The sequence below is a fragment of the Pelophylax lessonae genome (assembly GCF_965119305.1).
Source record: "Pelophylax lessonae genome assembly, chromosome: 4".
In the NCBI taxonomy this organism is placed as follows: Eukaryota; Metazoa; Chordata; class Amphibia; order Anura; family Ranidae; genus Pelophylax; species Pelophylax lessonae.
In genome coordinates, this window is record NC_138771.1 from 518,457,677 (window position 1) to 518,476,508 (window position 18,832).

General features: G+C 43.4%; 2 protein-coding genes across 2 annotated transcripts in view; one reads left to right on the plus strand and one right to left on the minus strand.

Moving 5' to 3' along the window:
• The window catches only part of NDUFB2 (NADH:ubiquinone oxidoreductase subunit B2), a 15,686-nt gene extending 9,949 nt beyond the window's left edge, over positions 1 to 5,737 (minus strand). Inside the window, exon 1 of the mRNA XM_082255466.1 lies at positions 5,604 to 5,737. Coding sequence (XP_082111592.1) covers positions 5,604 to 5,692 — 89 coding nt within the window. The 5' untranslated portion in view covers positions 5,693 to 5,737. The remainder of the gene's footprint in view (positions 1 to 5,603) is intronic.
• A 761-nt stretch (positions 5,738 to 6,498) lies between these two features.
• LOC309554057 (uncharacterized protein) overlaps positions 6,499 to 18,832 on the plus strand; it is a 60,580-nt gene continuing 48,246 nt past the window's right edge. Inside the window, exons 1-2 of the mRNA XM_082255581.1 lie at positions 6,499 to 6,538; positions 14,847 to 15,052. Of these exons, the coding sequence (XP_082111707.1) occupies positions 14,852 to 15,052 (201 nt within the window). The 5' untranslated portion in view covers positions 6,499 to 6,538; positions 14,847 to 14,851. The remainder of the gene's footprint in view (positions 6,539 to 14,846; positions 15,053 to 18,832) is intronic.

Consider the following 18,832-nt stretch of genomic DNA (forward strand, 5'->3'; position numbering starts at 1 on the left):
AAAGAAGAAAGAAGAAAGAAGAAGAAAGAAGAAGAAGAAAGAAGAAGAAGAAAGAAGAAGAAAGAAGAAAAGAAAGAAGAAAGAAGAAAGAAGAAAGAAAGAAGAAGAAAGAAGAAGAAAGAAGAAGAAAGAAGAAGAAAGAAGAAGAAAGAAGAAGAAGAAAGAAGAAGAAGAAAGAAGAAGAAGAAAGAAGAAGAAGAAAGAAGAAGAAGAAAGAAGAAGAAGAAAGAAGAGAAAGAAGAAGAAGAAGAAAGAAGAAAGAAGAAAGAAGAAGAAAGAAGAAGAAAGAAGAAAAGAAAGAAGAAGAAGAAAGAAGAAGAAAGAAGAAGAAAGAAGAAAGAAAGAAGAAGAAAGAAGAAGAAAGAAGAAGAAGAAGAAAGAAAGAAGAAGAAGAAGAAGAAGAAGAAGAAGGAAAGAAGAAGGAAGAAGAAAGAAGAAGAAAAGAAGAAGAAAGAAAGAAGAAGAAGAAGAAGAAAGAAGAAGAAAGAAGAAAGAAGAAGAAAGAAGAAGAAAGAAGAAGAAAGAAGAAGAAAAGAAGAAGAAAGAAGAAGAAAGAAGAAGAAAGAAGAAGAAAGAAGAAGAAAGAAGAAGAAAGAAGAAGAAAGAAGAAGAAGAAGAAGAAAAGAAGAAGAAGAAGAAGAAAGAAGAAAGAAGAAGAAGAAGAAGAAAGAAGAAGAAGAAGAAAGAAGAAAGAAGAAAGAAGAAGAAGAAGAAGAAAGAGAAGAAAAGAAGAAGAAAGAAGAAGAAAGAAGAAGAAAAGAAGAAGAAAGAAGAAGAAAGAAGAAGAAAGAAGAAGAAGAGAAAGAAGAAGAAAGAAGAAGAAGAAGAAAGAAGAAGAAGAAAGAAGAAAGAAGAAGAAAGAAGAAGAAGAAGGAAGAAGAAGAAAGAAGAAGAAAGAAGAAGAAAGAAGAAGAAAGAAAGAAAAGAGCATGGCTGAAACCCCAAGAGACTCACACAATGTAATGTACATCTTCCACATATGATGGTAGATCTTCCTAGAAGTAGATTTCTTAGCTTGTAACAGCATTGGAATCACCGACAAACCTCTATGAGCACCTGGCGTTCAACAGCCAAGTTGTCAAAGCCAGCAACTGTAAAAGCAGGATGGAAAATCGGTCCTTGGGACAGTAGATCCTCCCCGAGAGAAAGCTTCCAAGGAACGTCGGCGACCAGCCATACCAGATCGGCATACCAAGCCTAGGGAAGCCAGTCCCGGGCCACTAAGATGACCCGAATCCCTTCTGCCTTGATTCTTCTCTTAAGCTTCTGCCAAGACTTCTACGAAGGGAAGGCGTAGATCAGATGATACTGACCCCACGGGGCCCACCAGCGCATCTGTGGCATCTGCCAGTGGATCCTGTGACCGAGCCACAAACCTCTGCACCTTTCTGGTGAGCCGGGACACCAACAGATCCACCTCGGGGATGGCGCCATCCGAGACAACTGATGAAACACCTCTGGATGAATCAACCACTCCCCTTAGTCCAACGCCTGCCAACTGAGGTAATCCGCCTGCCAGTTTTCCACCCCGGGAATGTGTATGGCGGAGAGGGCTGGAACGAACGAATCTGCCCACCTTAGAATGCTGGATACCTCCAGAGCCACCAGGACACTTCTTGTGCCCCCCCCCCCCTGGTGATTGACATAAGCCACGGCCATGGCATTGTCCGATTGAATGCGCACTGGACATCCCTGAAGAAGATCCGTCCAATGTTCCAGGCACAGTCTGATCGCTCAGAGTACCAAGACATTGATCAGTAGTCTGGACTCTTCCAGTGTCCAGAAATTTTGCGAAGGACGCCTCCCCAGCCGGACAGGCTGGCATCCGTGGTGACCACTGTCCAATACAAGGGGAGGAAGGATTTACCCAGCCGAAGCACAAAGCCACCATTATAGGGACTCTTTCCTTACCCGGCTCAGCCATATCCGATTGTCCAGAGACTGCGGTTTCTTGTCTCATTTGGCCAGAATCTCCCTTGCAGGGACCTCGTATGGAACTGTGCAAATGGAACCGCCTCGACGGTAGACACTATCAGGCCCAGCACCCGCATGCAAGTCCAGAAGGATTACCATCTGCTGGACAGTAGGAGATGAATTACAGCTTGCAGTTTCTGGAATTTGTCCAGAGGAAAAAGCACTCTGGCTAAGGCCAGAGTCCAGAGTCAGACCCAGATAGTCCAGCTTTGTGGACGGAAAAATTCAGAATCCAGCCAAACACCCTCAATTTCGTATGGAGATCTCCAGGTTTTCAACCAGAGCAGTAGGAGACTCCGCTCACAGAAGGAAGTCGTCCAAGTAGCCAAGTACCGCGATCCCCCATTGGCGCAACAATGCTAGCACCAGGGGCAACATTTTTGTGAAGACCCGAGGAGCAGAAGCAAGACCAAAGGGTAACGCCACAAACTGATAATGTTCCTCTCCCACGGCAAAGCGGAAGAAGGACTGGAGACCGACACATATTGGAATGTAAAAGGTAAGCGTCCTAGAAGTAGATGGAGGCAAGAAAAATCCCCTTGATGCAGGGAAGCCACCACCGTGCGAACAGACTCCATTCTGAACCTCTGCACTTCTGCCCCCGCACAAAGCAGTTCAGCACCTTGAGGTCCAGAACTGGGACGCACCTTGCCTTCCTTCCTGGTGACTGTAAAAAGGTTTGGCTAAAAACCCCTGAAAATGTTCTGAATTCGAATCCATCACACTTTAAAGTAAAAGATCTTGCACAGCCCCAAAAAGAGCCTGTAAGCGGACCAGGGACAGTGGCACATTGGAAGGAAGAACCTTACTGGAGGGGTAAGAACAAAACTCAGTCTTGTAGCCGGATCAAATGACCTCATGGACCCACCTGACTTGTACCAGGGGAGTCTACGGGTCTAGGAACCAGCAAGACGTCCCCCCAGATACTGGTGAAGGCGCACCTTCATGCTGAAGGGGCCTTGTCCATGGGTCTGGAGAAACCTGCTCTTGACTTGCCAGACCAAGTTCACTTGGATCCTCCAGAGGAGGCCCCGAAGGGCTGCGATCCCGTGTCAGTCGACCCTGAGGGGCGAAAAAGCTTATGAGCCGAGAAAGAGGGTCCAACATCTGCCAGGACCAGAGATCCCAGCAAGGAACTAGGTCCTTACTACAGACTAGGCAGAAAAAAAAAAAAAAAACTGAGTACCTATAACAGAGAGGGAGTATACCCCCTGAGACTGTCCATAGGCGTAGCCAGACTTTTTATTCTGCCAAGTGTCCTACTGCTGTATGAGGCAGTATAACCCAATGGTTAAGATCAGGAGCTGTGTCCGTCAATGAACGAAAGAGAAATTCTAATTTTCTGAGATACTGAATTTAGGTTTTCACTAGCGGTAAGCCATAATCATCAAAATTTTAAATGTATCAATATAAAGATACAGAGCCCCAAATATCAACCTACTGGCAACAAACTGACATTTTTTTTGCAATAATTGCAAGATGCAATGCAGATGTGTCATACACAACCCCCTCTAGGATATCTTATAATAGGGTAGGATTTTACTGTGGAAATTTAAAGATAAAGACACCCAAAAATTAACCCATTGGTTACAAACTGCATTGTAAATGTATTGGTCCAATGGGAGATTTTGTTTCTGACACATTTTGAAGCGAAAATGTCAGTTTGTAACCAATGGGTTGATATTTGGGTGTCTGTATCTTTAAATTTCCACAGTAAAACCCTACCATATTGTAAGCTATCATAGAGGGGAGTTTGTATGACACATCTGCATTGTAAAACATATTGGTCCAATGGGAGATTTAGTCTCTAACCCTAATAAAACACAGGTGGGGGCTGATCCCAGCGGACTAATTGGAACTCACCCCACCTATTAAAAAAGATGGGTGTGGATTGTGCAATGGCGAGCATTTGTTGACAGGAGAAGAAAAATGTAATTTAAAAATTTATTTTATTATATAATTTATTAAAAACATAGCAAGACATTAAATACATAAATGTAATAATCACTAATCATGTCTGCCAAGAGAAAAATTCCGGCCCATAGATGAAGGTGGCCTGTTGGTAGTCACAACCAGGACAACATGGGACTGACGCGTTTCGCTGAACTAAATGTTCAAAAGTGCTTCCTCAGAGACCCTTTCAATCCTTGGCAGATTTTGTAAAAGAGCAGAGACAATTAAAATACATCAACATTCCACATATATATTCAATTAGTCATGTTCAAATTAATAAATAATGATGCTCACCACAAGTATAAAGCACAAAATGCATTCAAGGCTAGGATGTAGGGCGCCCTATAGCAGTGATGGCGAACCTTGGCATCCCAGATGTTTTGAGACTACATTTCCCATGATGCTCAACTACATTGCAGAGTGCATGAGCATCGTGGGAAATGTAGTTCCAAAACATCTGGGGTGCCAAGGTTCGCCATCACTGCCCTATAGGACATCCGGTGGTGGCAGCTTGAAAGGAATCCCCCAGCACCCAGTATCGAGGTACCTCTCCTGGGAGGTGCAGAGTCCTATAGTTCCAGGTAAGAAAACAATGGTTCACCAAAAAAAAAAGGGGGGGGGGGACTGCCACTATGGAGACCAAACAAGGTGATGGCAGAATCTAAAAAAATAATATGTATAAAAGATACATAAAATACATAGGAGTATACAATTTCCAAGCAGTTAGTTTCTAACCCATTTTGAAGTATTGCGAAAATGTCCGTTTGTAGCCAATGGGTTGGTGGGACAACTCTGTGTAATCATTTTATATATTACATTATGGTATACAGTAATCCCCCGCTCCATCGCGGTTCAGTTTTTGCGGTCCCGGTAATTCGCGTTTTTTTTTTGTAATGTTATTTTACTATATAAATCATTAAAAATGAAATATTTTTGTGTTTTCCATAGCTCCTGCTCTGTCTCTTAGTATGTTTTATGTGTTTAAATGAGTTTCTATTGTTTTAAAAGTGTGTTTAAAGACCTTAAAATGCTTTTACACGTACAGTGACAGTAAAAAAATCATGCCTACAATGCATTTTAATAGGGTTTTTCTATTTCGCGGAATTTCACTTTTCGCGGCTGGGTCCGGAACGTAACCCCCGCAATGGAGGGGGGTTTACTGTATATGGTGCCATCTAGTTTTTCTCCTGAATATCCAACCCAAATAACTTGTCTGATAACATGATTACTGATTTGGAACGGTCTGATTTCTTGATGTCAGTATTTTTATCCACCGTGTCCAGCGGCGTCCATGCCTTGATAGGTGCGGGCTGTTTTGGTGGTAAATGGGGGACCTTACTAATATTAGGTGGCTGGTCATAATGTTATGGCTGATCAGTGTAGAATCTTAGACTGTTGTAGTCATCTGGTGACAGGATTTCATTGACAGGCATGAGAAAAGAAAAGCCCAGAAACATTTGCTGCCAATAAACACACAGGGGCTCTGACCCTTCCCTACTCCTTCCATAACTAAACCATGATGGATGGAAGCAGCACACAGATATCCATTACACAGAGACTGTCCCTGGAAACCAAGCCTGGGCCCAAAGAGGACCTCACATTCCCCCCACACAGGGCTCTATGAAGACACACTCGCGGGGTATGCTGGGAATTCTAGTCCTCCCCCCGTCACTCACTGCCGGACTCCAGTCTGTCTCCTCGCCACAGCCCCGAACAGGCGTCCTCCGGCCTTCAGAACTCCCCCGAGCCGAACCAGCGACGCCATGACACCGGATCAATGTCACCTTTCCTCCGCGCATGCTGATTGGCCCACTACTGCGCGGATGAATCCATAATTTCATGGGAGGGGGTACATTTTCATTTGCACCGCAAAATAACCACAATAAAACACCTTTCGATGTCACAACATTTCCAAGCAACATGGTATCAATAAAACGCATTTACTGACCTATCATATAGTTTTGAAACTTACTGCTTACGGAAAAACAACAATAAGTCTGAATAAATAAAATAACATTACTCTGCCATTTATGTGATCAAAAACAACATTTATTTCATAGATGAATATATTTATTTCTGTGCAGAAATCAGAATAACAGCTGCTTTTAGACTGAAGTGAAACCCCTAAAGTTTGGGTGGTAGAGCCGGTTGTCATGGTTTTCAGGAACGCAGCGCATTATACAGGCGGCGCATGTGCAGGATTCTACTACATCACACAAAGAGGGGGGGGGGGGGAGTCATGTACCTTTTAATACAAAGCATCTACATTGCAATTGTTAACACCCACAACACCCCCAAACATAGAAGAGCATTTGAATCCATTAATTAAAGTATCGTTTTATTTAGAGAACAGAAAACTGATTAGATTATTAGGGAAGAAAAGCGGACGGATTTTACTTCAGTAGCTAGCTTTATCTGTGTAAGTATAAAATACACGTGTTTAAGTGTAAATGCGATATGTATCTGTATGCAGAAATGACAACTAGTGTATATCTGAATAGCTACCCCGACGCTGTGATGGTAGAGTCTGTTGCCATGGTTTCCATGTACACAGTGCCCTATACAGAAAACACGTGGGTCCTAGTGCCGGGCGCGTCCATTCCAGCTGCAGGTGAGTGAGCGGAGCTGTTACTAATTGTTGTATCTAATGCAGAAAACAAAGTTATTTCTTAGTACAGTCTGCTTGCAATAGAAGGAGGGGATGGGAGTGCGGCAAAACCAGGGACCTTTTGCCGTATATCACTGGCATTGGCCATAATAGAGAGGAACTTCACCTCCTATGAGCTTTCTATAGGCTCTCCTATTATTTTAATGGCTGGGGTTATCCACAATGGATATACAGTAAAACCTTGGATTGCGATCCGGAAACATGCTTGTAATCCAAAGCACTCTTATATCAAAGCAAATTTCCCCATAAGAAATAATGGAAACTTCGATGATTCATTCAACAACCATTTATTCATAAATCCTTCAGTTTATAGTCCATATAAAAAGATTATAGCAATGTGATAGGTTGTGTAACCATAAAATGTCCATCACAAATAGCGCCCTCCACAAAGGGATTAGAAGCAAAATCCAGTAGGAACTACAGAGTATAAAAGAGAAGAGGGGCGCCTCTAAGTGTAGCAATATGGTTATATTTAATGAAGGTTCAATATTTAGCAACTCACATGGTTGATGATTAAAAGAGGCACATCTAAGTATGCCGGCATCCGGGGTAAAGCAAGGTCCATAAAGACATGAATGAGTGAGTTTGGGGTGGAGAAACTTGACTAGCCTAACTGATCAAGCCCATAGAACACCTTTGGGATGAATTTGAGCAGAGACTACGAGCCAGGCCTTCTCATCCAACATCAGTGTCTGACCTCACAAATGTGCTTCTGTAAGAATGGTCAAACATTCCCATAGACACATTCCTACACCTTGTGGACAGCCTTCCCAGGAGAGTTGAAGCTGTTATAGCTGCAAAAGGGGGGGCCAACTCATTATTGAACCCTACAGACTAAGACTGGGGTGCCATTAAAGTTCATGTGTGTGTAAAGGCAGGCGTCCCAATACTTTTGGTAAAATAGTGTAGGTCTAAACAAATGAAGGTAAGTATTTTAAGTGTACAGTGTGTTGAAGAGAATAAAGCCTCCTAAAGCTGGGTACACACTAAAAGAAAATCAGGCGAACCATTGTCCAGTTTTCCTCGATGTTTCACAGCAAGTCAAAACTGACTCAAACGATAAACGCTTTTATTTTACTTATTATTGTTTCTGATCTTTCGTTTCCTATTTGTCTCATATGAAAACATTACCCTTTTAACGAAAATCATTAGTTCTGTTCACATACGAGAAAAATTTTGGAGTTTGACCCTTCGTAAAATTTCCTTTGGAAATTCGGAATCGGATGTCAAAAGTTGTGTAGACACGATGCGAAGATTGAATGATCGTTCCTCGTACGGAATTTTTTTTCCGATTTTCTCATAGTGTGTACCCCACTTTACTGACAGAAATTGTATGCTGTTCCTTCTGAAATAAAATGTAAATGGATCCACTATGAAGAACACAGATGTGTAATATGTTTTATAGCACCCCCTGGAATCTGGGGCCCTGAACACTCCAGCTGGCCCTATATACTCTACCATCATAGACATGCGCACAGGGTGTGCCAGGTGTGCCTGGGCACACCCTAATCATCCTATGTGGCGCAGATTCCTTCTGTTGAGACCCCTGAAGTTTCACCAAAGCCCCCTATCAGAGCAAATACATTTTTTTTTTTTATTAAAAAAAAAAGTTAAAATAGTAAAATATAATATAAAATAAAATAATAAAAACTACTGACACCATCCACTGTCCTACTGACACCAACCTCTTCCCTCCTGACACTGTCCACCGCTCTACTGACACTGTCAGTATATACAGTATACATATGTGTTTGAGCTTTGGGGTGCACACCCTAATGCAATAGGCTATGCACACCTATGTCTACCATTGGTCTGACCACCTTTAGACTAGTGATGAGCCTGGGTTTGATACAAACCCAAGTTTGTCTGGACTTGGACTGTAGCTGTCATTGCTAAACCAATGAGCTGCTGGCAGGACATTTTCCACCCCAGAGGTGAAGTACACAAAGGGGCAGCAATTACATTATTATTCTAATATGGGCACATGGAGACATCAAGTCAATATAGGGGTTTTGATGACAAGCCCCTATATTGACTTAATGTCTCCATGTGCCCATATTGACCTGATGTTGACATTGAGGTGAATTATAAGTGTCTCGCGGGATGGTATATTACATCGGTTATAGCACATCAATATCAACCAGAGAAGCCAAATACGTGCTGGAGGGGGTGTCAGGTAGAGGGCTCAATGACCCATATATGGTGGCAATGTCCCAAAATACGGGAGTATTGGCTAAAGATACAACAACTTATTAACTGGACCACAGGCGAAGACTTCTCGGATGACCATTGGACATGCCTCTTTCATAAAACAAACAGACCTTTAAAGTATTATAAAAACTCAATAGTCCCAAACTTGCCTAATGCTGCAAAGGGTATAATTCCAAAAAATGTTAAAGAATGGTGTGGAAGGGTTGAATATATATATATATTATATGGAATAAACAGTATCTCACAAAAGTGAGTACACCCCTCACATTTTTGTAAATCTTTTATTAAATCTTTTCATGTGACAATACTGAAGAAATGACACTTTGCTACAATGTAAAGTAGTGAGTGTTCAGCTTGTATAACAGTGTAAATTTGCAAAATAACTCAACACACAGCCATTAACCACTTTAATACAGGGCACTTCCCTCCTTTCCTGCCCAGGCCAATTTTCCCCTTTTAGCGCTGTTGCATTTTGAATGACAATTGCGCGGTCATGCAACACTGTACTTACACCAAATTTATGTCATTTTCCCCCCACAAATAGAGCTTTCTTTTGGTGGTATTTGATCACCTGTGCGATTTTTACTTTTTGCTAAACAAATAAAAAAAGACCGAAAAGTTTGAAAAAAAAAAAAAATTTTTTTTGTTTATGTTATACAATTTTGTAAATAAATAAGTTTTTTCCTGCACTGATGAGCACTGATGAGACTGCACTGACAGGCACTGATGAGGAGGCACTGATGGGGTGGCACTGATGGGGTGGCACTGATAGGCGGCACTGATAGGCAGCACTGGTATGCGCCACTGATAGGCACTGATATGTGGCACTGATAGGTAGCACAGATATGCAGCATTGGTGGGCACTGATAGGCGGCACTGCTGGGCACTGATAGGCGGCATTGATGGACACTGATAGGTGGCACTGACGGGCACTGATAGGTGGCACTGATGGGCACTAATGGGCACTGATAGGCGGCACTGGTGGGCACTGATGGGCACTGATGGGCGGCACTGATCGGCACTGACGGGCGGCACTGATGGGCACTAATGGGCACTGATAGGCGGCACTGTTGGGCAATAATGGGCACTGGTGGGCGACACTAAAGGATGGCAATGATGGGCACTTGTGGGCAGCACTGATAGGGAGGACACTGGTGGGCATCACTGATGGGGAGGGCAATGGGGGGCTCCCTGAGCCCTGATTGCCATCCCTGGTGGCCATAGTGGGCATCCCTGGGGTCATAGTGGGCATCCCTGGGGTCATAGTGGGCATCCCTGGTGGATCTAGTGGCATCCCCCCCCCGAGGGTCTGCACTGGTAATCAATGATCTGATTACCAGTGCCGACCCCCCCCCCTCCCCTGTCAGGGGAGCCGCCGATCGGCGCTCCTTTACTCGTGCCTGTCAGGCACGAACTAAGGAAAGTCGATCAACGGCTGTTCCTGTTTACGATGTGACCAGCCGTGATTGGACACGGCTGATCACATGGTAAAGAGCTACGTCAGTAGTCTCTTTACCGAGATCGGAGGTGCAGGGTGTCAGACTGACACCTCGCATCACTGATCGCCGCTCTGCGTGCCCCCGGGGGGCGCCCAGAGCTGTGTTATCCCGCCGCCGTCATATGACGTCCGGTCAGGATAACACAACCACATTCCCGCCGTCATTTTGTAATAGGGCGGGCGGGAAGTGGTTAATGTCTAAACTGCTGACAACAAAAGTGAGTACACCCCTAAGTGAAAATGTCAGAATTGGGCCCAAAATGTCAATATTTTGTGTGGCCACCTTTATTTTCCAGCACTGCCCTAACCCTTTTGGGGATGGAGTTCACCAGAGCTTCACAGGTTGCCACTGGAGTCCTCTTCCACTCCTCCATGATGACATCACGGAGCTGGTGGATGTTAGAGACCTTGCACTCCTCCACCTTCCATATGAAGATGCCCCACAGATGCTCAATAGGGTTTAGGTCTGGAGACATGCTTGTGTACATCAGTACATCACCTTTACCCTTAGCTTCTTTAGCAAGGCAGTGGTGATCTTGGAGGTGTAATTGGGGTCGTTATCATGTTGGAATACTGCCCTGTGGCCCAGTCTGCAAAGAGAGGGGATCATGCTCTGCTTCAGTATGTCACAGTACATGTTGGCATTCATGGTTCCCTCAATGAACTATAGCTCCCCAGTGCCAGCAGCACTCATGCAGCTCCAGACCATGACACTCCCACCACCATGCTTGACTGTAGGTAAGACACACCTGTTTTTGTACTCCTCACCTGGTTGCTGCCACACACGCTTGATACCTTCTGAACCAAATAAGTTTATGTTGGTCTCATCAGACCACAGGACATGGTTCCAGTAATCCATGTCCTTAGTCTGCTTGTCTTCAGCAAACTGTTTGCAGGCTTTCTTATGCATCATATTAGGAAGAGGCTTACTTCTGGGAAGACAGCCATGCAGACCAATTTGATGCAGTGTGAGGTGTATGGTCTGAGCACTGACAGGCTGACCCCCCACTCCTTCAACCTCTGCAGCATTGCTGGCACTCATACGTCTATTTGCCAAAGACAACCTCTGGATATGACACTGGGGACATGCACTCAACTCCTTTGTTCAACCATGGCGAGGCCTGCTCTGAGTGGAACCTGTCCTGTTAAACTTCTGTATGGTCTTGACCACCGTGCTGAAGCTCAGTTTCAGGGTCTTGGCAATCTTCTTATAGCCTAGGCCATTTTATGTAGAGCAACAATTCTTTTTTTCAGATCCTCAGAGAGTTCTTTGCAATGAGTTGCCATGTTGAACTTCCAGTGACCAGTATGAGAGAGTGAGAGCGATAACACCAAATTTAACACACCTGCTCCCCATTAACACCTGAGACCTTGTAACACTAATGAGTCACATGACACCGGGGAGGGAAAATGGCTAATTGGGCCCAATTTGGACATTTTCACTTAGGGGTGTACTCACTTTTGTTGCCAGCAGTTTGGAGATTAATGGCTGTGTGTTGAGTTATTTTGAGGGGACAGCAAATTTACACTGTTATACAGGCTGTACACTCTCTACTTTACATTGTAGCAAAGCGTCATTTCTTCAGTGTTGTCACATGAAAAGATGTAATAAAATATTTACAAAAATGTGAGGGGTGTACTCACTTTTGTGAGATATTGTATGTGCAGTAGGGATGAAGAGCGAGTTGAAAGTTTTTCTAAAAAGTGGAGAAAGTGGTTGGACTTCAAAACAACCAGAGAGTATATACAAATTTGGGAAAATCAGGGAAATCAGTGTGAATAGGCAATATTAGGGGTATGTTGAAAAGTTGGACAGGACTGAAATGGTGGATCGAGGTAAACACAAGGTGTCTTGAAGGGAATTGAGGGGGGGGGGGGGTTGTTTTTGTAATATGTTTATTTGAAGGAACTTTGTTTCTTTTTGCAGGTTTTGTAAAATTTGATTGAAACTAATAATTTTTTTTAAAAAAGTCAATATAGGGGCATGGCCATATTAGGCCAATGACATGGACCTAATATTTTTATGTGCCCACATTAGGTGAATGATGTCATGAGCATCCCTGCCCCTTTATCTATGTGCAGCTGTGGGGTAGTTAGTCTCCTGCCCGCAGCTCTTTGGCCCAGCAATGACAGCTAACATGGAACAAACCCAAGCTTATCCCTACTGTGGACACTACTGAGCCAACCACTCAGTTAAATAGAAGAAGAAAGGGCATCCCAGTGCCTCAGAGATGAGACTAGACCTTCTGTAACTTCAGTCACATAGAGCCATCCAGCACTTTACAGAGGGGATATTTAAAGTGCATATCAGTTAGACAGCAGTCTGCTATCAGTAAATCAATATGTTTTGTTTTTTTTTGCCAAAAAAATACCCTAACTTGGTTGGTGACACAAGGGGAGTAGCCTGTTTCAAAGGATGTCACCATTCACGTATGATTTTGATATAAAAAACATGGTTGTTTCAAGGAGTGGTGTAATTTCACATAGACCCACTAGCTAGAGAGAACCCTGTGATCTGCGTGGAACTAATATTCAGATACAATTCTGTAGCAGTTTAAATTTTTGTATTTTGTTTAAACTTAGACATTGATAATAGATGATCCTGCCAGCTTTGAGAAATACTGTATGCCTGCACTATTCACTTCCCTTGTGGTAAATTTGTATGGAATAATTGATTCGAAAAATGCGGCGCTAAAAATAAAATTAAAATATCCATGAATGCATATGAAGTGTGATGTTGAACATTAAAATAATTAGCTTCTAAAAGTGCAAAATTTGATAGTAAGAAGTGTGAAAATAAATTATTAACAGGTACTCTTGTGGAGGGATCTGGGGGTCTAAAAGACCCCAAACCCCTCCTCTGCACTTAAAAGCATTCAAAACGCCAAGTTTGGCTGTTTTGAATGCTGTAATTTTTTTGAATTTGGCGCCAAGTACCCGAAAGTGATGTCATGACATCACTTCCGGGTTTTTACATGGAGACCTGATCAGAGCCGAATGCCGCTTTGATCGGGTCTTCGGCAGCCGCGGAAGGCAGTGGGAGGGGGCGTCCCCTCCCGCTCCTTGTAATGACAGCCGAGCGGCTTCTCAGCCCCTGTGGTTGTCATTACAAGACAGCCGACCGTCGGCTATGGACGCCGGTACCGGGGTGATGCCTCTAGCTGCAGGTATCACTCCGGTACAAGCACTTTCCCAAAATATCTGCAATATCGGTAACCTCCGGGGCCGATTCCGATATATCGGGGAAAGTGCATATCGGCCCCCGATATATTGGCTTTGCTGATAATTGGTCGATCCCTAGTTCTCACCTCATAAAGTGTGACCTCGCTGTTCAACTTGGTCAATGACAGCATGAAATATTTCCAGCAGGGAAAGGGTGTGTGAACTCCTCCGTTGCTTTGGCTCCCAATCTGGCTTTAATGGGTTCACCAACTCACATGCATAGGGAAAAAAAACATATACCCATGGTGCAAGTAATGTTGATAAAAGCATATGTTTATTAAAAATAAGTTTGAACACTCACATTTGCCAGGTGCTAAAGTGCACCAGACTATCCAAGCCAGAATAAAGCTGATAATATGACTAGCATTTTTTAACATCTTAAAGATATAAAATATTAGTCATATTACCATTTATTTAAGAAATCAATCATTCTATGTGTTTGCACTGTGCAGGGCGCTGGACCAATAGGTTTCTATTAGGTCCGTCTTTTTTTTACAAGCACGTGATTAGAGCCTGAGCTCTAATTGGCTTGTTTTATGTTGTCCTCGGGGCGCAGAGCACCCGCCCACTTTGTGACTTTAGCGAATAAATATTCGGCATCGGTTTTACGGCTTCTCGTCCCGGCCAATCAGGACAGGAGGCTGAAGATTTGGAACCCTGAAAGAAGACCGGGTGAACACGGAGGCGGCGATGCTGGGTATCAGGGGAGCCGTGACCGCAGGAGGGCTTCTCTTGTAGGATGATTGCGGACCTGGAGGGGTTTGTTCGCACCCTCAAAAAAATGTTTACCACCAGGCATCTCTGCTTTCAAGTAGCCAGAACTGTATAAGAAGATCCCCCCCCCCCCCTAGACTTTAATGGGATTCACTGCAAAGTTTCTGAAAATACGAACAAATACAAAGTTATATTTGTATTTTATTATTTAATTTATGTTAATATTATTCATTTATTGCAGAAAATACAAACAATTACACATTTTTATTTGTATTTTATTTAATGCATATTAATATTATCAATGTATTTAGATTTAGAGTGTAAGCTTTGAGGTGCAGGATCCTGTGTCTCTCTTTATATTGTAAAGCGCTCCGAAAAATGATGGCAGTATAAAAATCCTGTGTAATAATAATATTGTGATATCTCATGCAGTTTTAAGAGGTTAGCGATACTGGCAAAGAATGTTTGATGAATAAAGGATTCTGTCGGATTTGTGTGTTTTGTACATTGTTGTGTTTTTGCTGTCCTCATAGAGACAAGCTATGAGTGTTAGATGGTATTTACCCTGCTGTCATATTCATGGATACGGTTTTGTTCTCTTATCAGGAGTCATGTCTGATCCACACCACTCGAGCTGCAGCTGGTCTCCATGTCATGACGGCTATTCAGGCGGAGTCACCTTTGTGCTGGGCGCCCTGGATGGAGACCCTGTGAAGTTACATTTCTTAAAGGATTATGTCTGTAAAGCACTGTATAGTTTGATCCATGGGTTCCGAGCAACTGCATTTAATATTATCCATTTCTCCCATGTGGTAAGTGCTCTCACCTCCCTCCTCCATTCATAGATCAGTGGCTGGGTTCAGGTGTAGTCCATTGTTTTCACTATCAGGAAGCTGGTCCAAAGACCTCATGTGGCTGAAAATTCAGTTGTTTACGGTGCACTGTGTTTAACCACCTTTAGTACCGCGCTATAGCCAAATGATGACTACAGCGAGGTACTATAGTTCTGTGGGGGCGGTCCATAGACGTCCTCCCAGAACCCCCACCGCTTGCGCGGACCCTTCGGCATGCATTGGGCACGCTTCTTCAGGCACAGCTGATTAAAGGTCAGGGTAAAAGGCCAATCACAGCAGCCCTTTAACATGTGTCCAATCACAGCTGATGACATGTAAACAGACTTGCCGATTATCAGCAGTCCTTTCCTCAATGCTCTGTGTCTGTGTGAGGAAAGGAGTGCTGATAACCGACAAGGCTGTCCGCACACTGTTTACACTGATAATCAGGGAACTGATCGTCATTGTTCTGATAATCAGTGCAGCCCCATCAGTGCCACCTATCAGTGCAGCCTCATCAGTGCCCATCAGGGCAGCCTCATCAGTGCACATCAGTGCAGAAGAAAGATTACTTATTTGCAAAATGTTATAACTTTTTTTTCAAAAATTTCAGTCTTTTTTGGTTTGTTTGGGAAAAAAAAAAAACCCCAGTGGTGATTATATACCACCAAAAGAAAGCTCTATCTGGTATTAAAAAATGATAAAAATTTCATATGGGTACAGTGTTGCATGATCATGCAATTGTCATCCAAAGTGCAACAGCGCTGAAAGGTGAAAATTGGCCTGAGCCAGGCTGTGTGCCTCCATAGACACACACAGTGCCATAAGCCATAACCCTAACAAGCTGTGATTAGACAAGCTCTCTGCTTATCTGTCTCTAATTCCCTTCACCGACACAAAATTCCAGCTGCTTTTTTCTTTGTGTCAGATAACTTGTCAGAAGTTATCATGCTGATAACAGAGGAACGGAGCAGCAGAAAAACACGGGACTTAGGGCTTTGGAGAGAGAGATAGGTAAACACTACAGATATAGGTGCCCAGGTCAGATTTCATGAATGGGGTTTACATCCACTTTAATGCAAACAATGGATTAGGGTAAAAAAAAAAATTGAGTTCAGAACCACTTTAATAATGCAACACTGTAAAAAAAAAATGAAAATAATAATAATTCTGTGCCTTGTGATTGTTGTGAACCAATCACAGTGATCACCAGTGTAAACTAAAAAATGTGAAAAACCCTTTCCTGTGGACACACAAAGCAGCAAGGAGACATATTGACCATTGGAGCAGCACACTGACAACCAATGTTATGGGGAAAAAAACATCACTAACCATCAACAGATATGAAGGCACTCACCAGCAACCCCCTACCAGGGGAACGAATTCCTGACTGCTGAGATCCTCAAGACCTTGTGTACATTGCATAGCCCAGACCGCTGCAGCTCTGTACTCCAGAACTAAGTGCACTCCTGACCCACAGAAGAAGTACAGCCCAAAGAGCTTTGGCCCTACTTCTCCTTTAACCACTTCTGGACCGGAAGGATTTACCCCCTTAATGACTAGGCCATTTTTTGCGATTCATGCGACACTGTACCTAAATAAAATTGATGTCCTTTTTTTTCCCCACAAATAGAGCTTTATTTTTCTGGTAGTTGATCACCTCTGCGATTTTTATTTTTTGCACTATAAAACAAAAAAAAGCGACAATTCTGAAGAAAATAAATATATTTTTCACATTCTGCTATGTAACATTCCCCCCCAAAAAATAAAAAAATAAAAATTTTCTAACATTTTAGGCCAATTTGTTTTCTGGTACATATTTTTGGTAAAAAAAAAAATCGCAATAAGCGTATTTTGATTGGTTTGCGCAAAAGTTATCGCGTCTACTAACTACAGCAAAGATTTATGTCATTTTTATTTACTAGTATTGGTGGCAAACTGCGACATTGCAGCGGACAGATCGGACCCCTAACTGACATTTTTTACACTTTTGGGGGATCAGTGACATTACTACAGTAATCAGTGCTAAAAATATGCAGTGTTACTGTAATAATGACACTGGGAGGGAAGGGGTTAACACAGTGGGTGATCAAAGGGTTAAATATAAGCCTAGGGGAGTGTTTCTAACTTTATGGGGGTTGGGCTTTTGAAATGACCACAGAGACCTGTGATCCTACATAGAAAGATCACAGGCGCTCTGTGATCATTCCAGAGAGAAGAACGGTCAGCTGTGTTTACAACAGCTGACCGTCCTTCTGTCTCAGCGTGGAATGATCACAGGTGCCCGGCGGCAAGCAGAAGCGCGCCCCCTAGCTGCAGGTGCGCGCCCGATGTAGAGCTATGTCGGTCCACACAGGAGGGGCTGCTTGCCGCAGTTAATCTGCGGCGGGCGGTCCTTAACCACTTAAGCCCCGGAAGATTTTACCCCCTTCCTGACCAGGGGGTATTTTGCGATTCGGCACTGCGTGACTTTAACGGACAATTGCGCGGTCGTGCGACGCTGTACCTAAACGAATTTGGCGTCCTTTTTTTCCCACAAACAGAGCTTTCTTTTGGCGGTATTTGATCACCTGTGCGATTTTTTGATCACGCGCTATAAACAAAAAAAGAGCGTAAATTTTGCAAAAATAGCAATATTTTTCCCTTTTTTTTATATGAAATTCCCCCAAAAATAAATGTAAAAATCAAAATTTTTTAATATTTTCGGCCAATTTGTTTTATGCTACCTATGTTTGGTAAAAAAAATCGCAAAAAGCGTATTTTGATTGGTTTGCGCAAAAGTTATTGCGTTTACTAACAAAGGGAAAGATTTTTGTCATTTTTGTTGTTTTTTTTTTTAACGCGTAATGGCGGCGATCTGCGATTTTTTTTGCGGTACTGCGACAATGCGGCGGACAGATCGGACCCTTGACTGACATTTTTGACACTTTTGGGGTTACCAGTGACATTTCTACAGTAATCAGTGCTATATATATGCACTGTTACTGTAAAAATACACTGGTAGTGAAGGGGTTAACTTTATTTGAGAGGGAGGGGCTGTGTGTGTCCCTAGGGGCGTGCTTCTAACTGTGATTGGCTGGGGCTTCAACTGTATGCAGAGTGATCAATGGATCTACATAGTAGATCCATGTGATCATCTCTCATACAGAGAGGAGAATGACAGGCAGCTTGTTTACACAAGCTGCCTGACTTTCTCCCTCTCCCCCGCCGATCGCAGAGTGGCCGGCGGCGATCGGGTCCGCCGGTCACACGCGCGGGGGGGTCCGTGACCACGCGGGAGCGGGAGCGCGCCTCCGGCGGCGCGCGCTCGCTCCCTAAACCCTCACAGGCGAGCGACGTAGACCTACGTCACTTTGCCTGTGAGGGGCTGACCGCCCACGTAGATAGTCGTGCGGCGGTCGGCAAGTGGTTAAGTGCTTCTTGTGACATCGTATTGTAATCACATTTTTTTCTTAACTGATTAGATTGCGTGCTTGAATCAACCATGGTCACTATAGTTTTTTGCATTTTACAATACTGTATGTTTAATTTGTTTAAGTTGTTTGGTGTTTTTGAAAAAAAAAAAAAAAAAAACACAGCTCTAGCTATACGCACCTCTTATCCAGCGCTTTACTCCAGAGTTCCTCTTCTCTGCCACTAGATGTCCTCAGTCAACCATTTTTCAACCTGAAAGACTGAGGAGATACTGTGAGTAAAGGGAATCCTTGACCCACCCCGGAGTGGGTGTGACTAAAGGCATCGTGCAATCACAGTTTATTG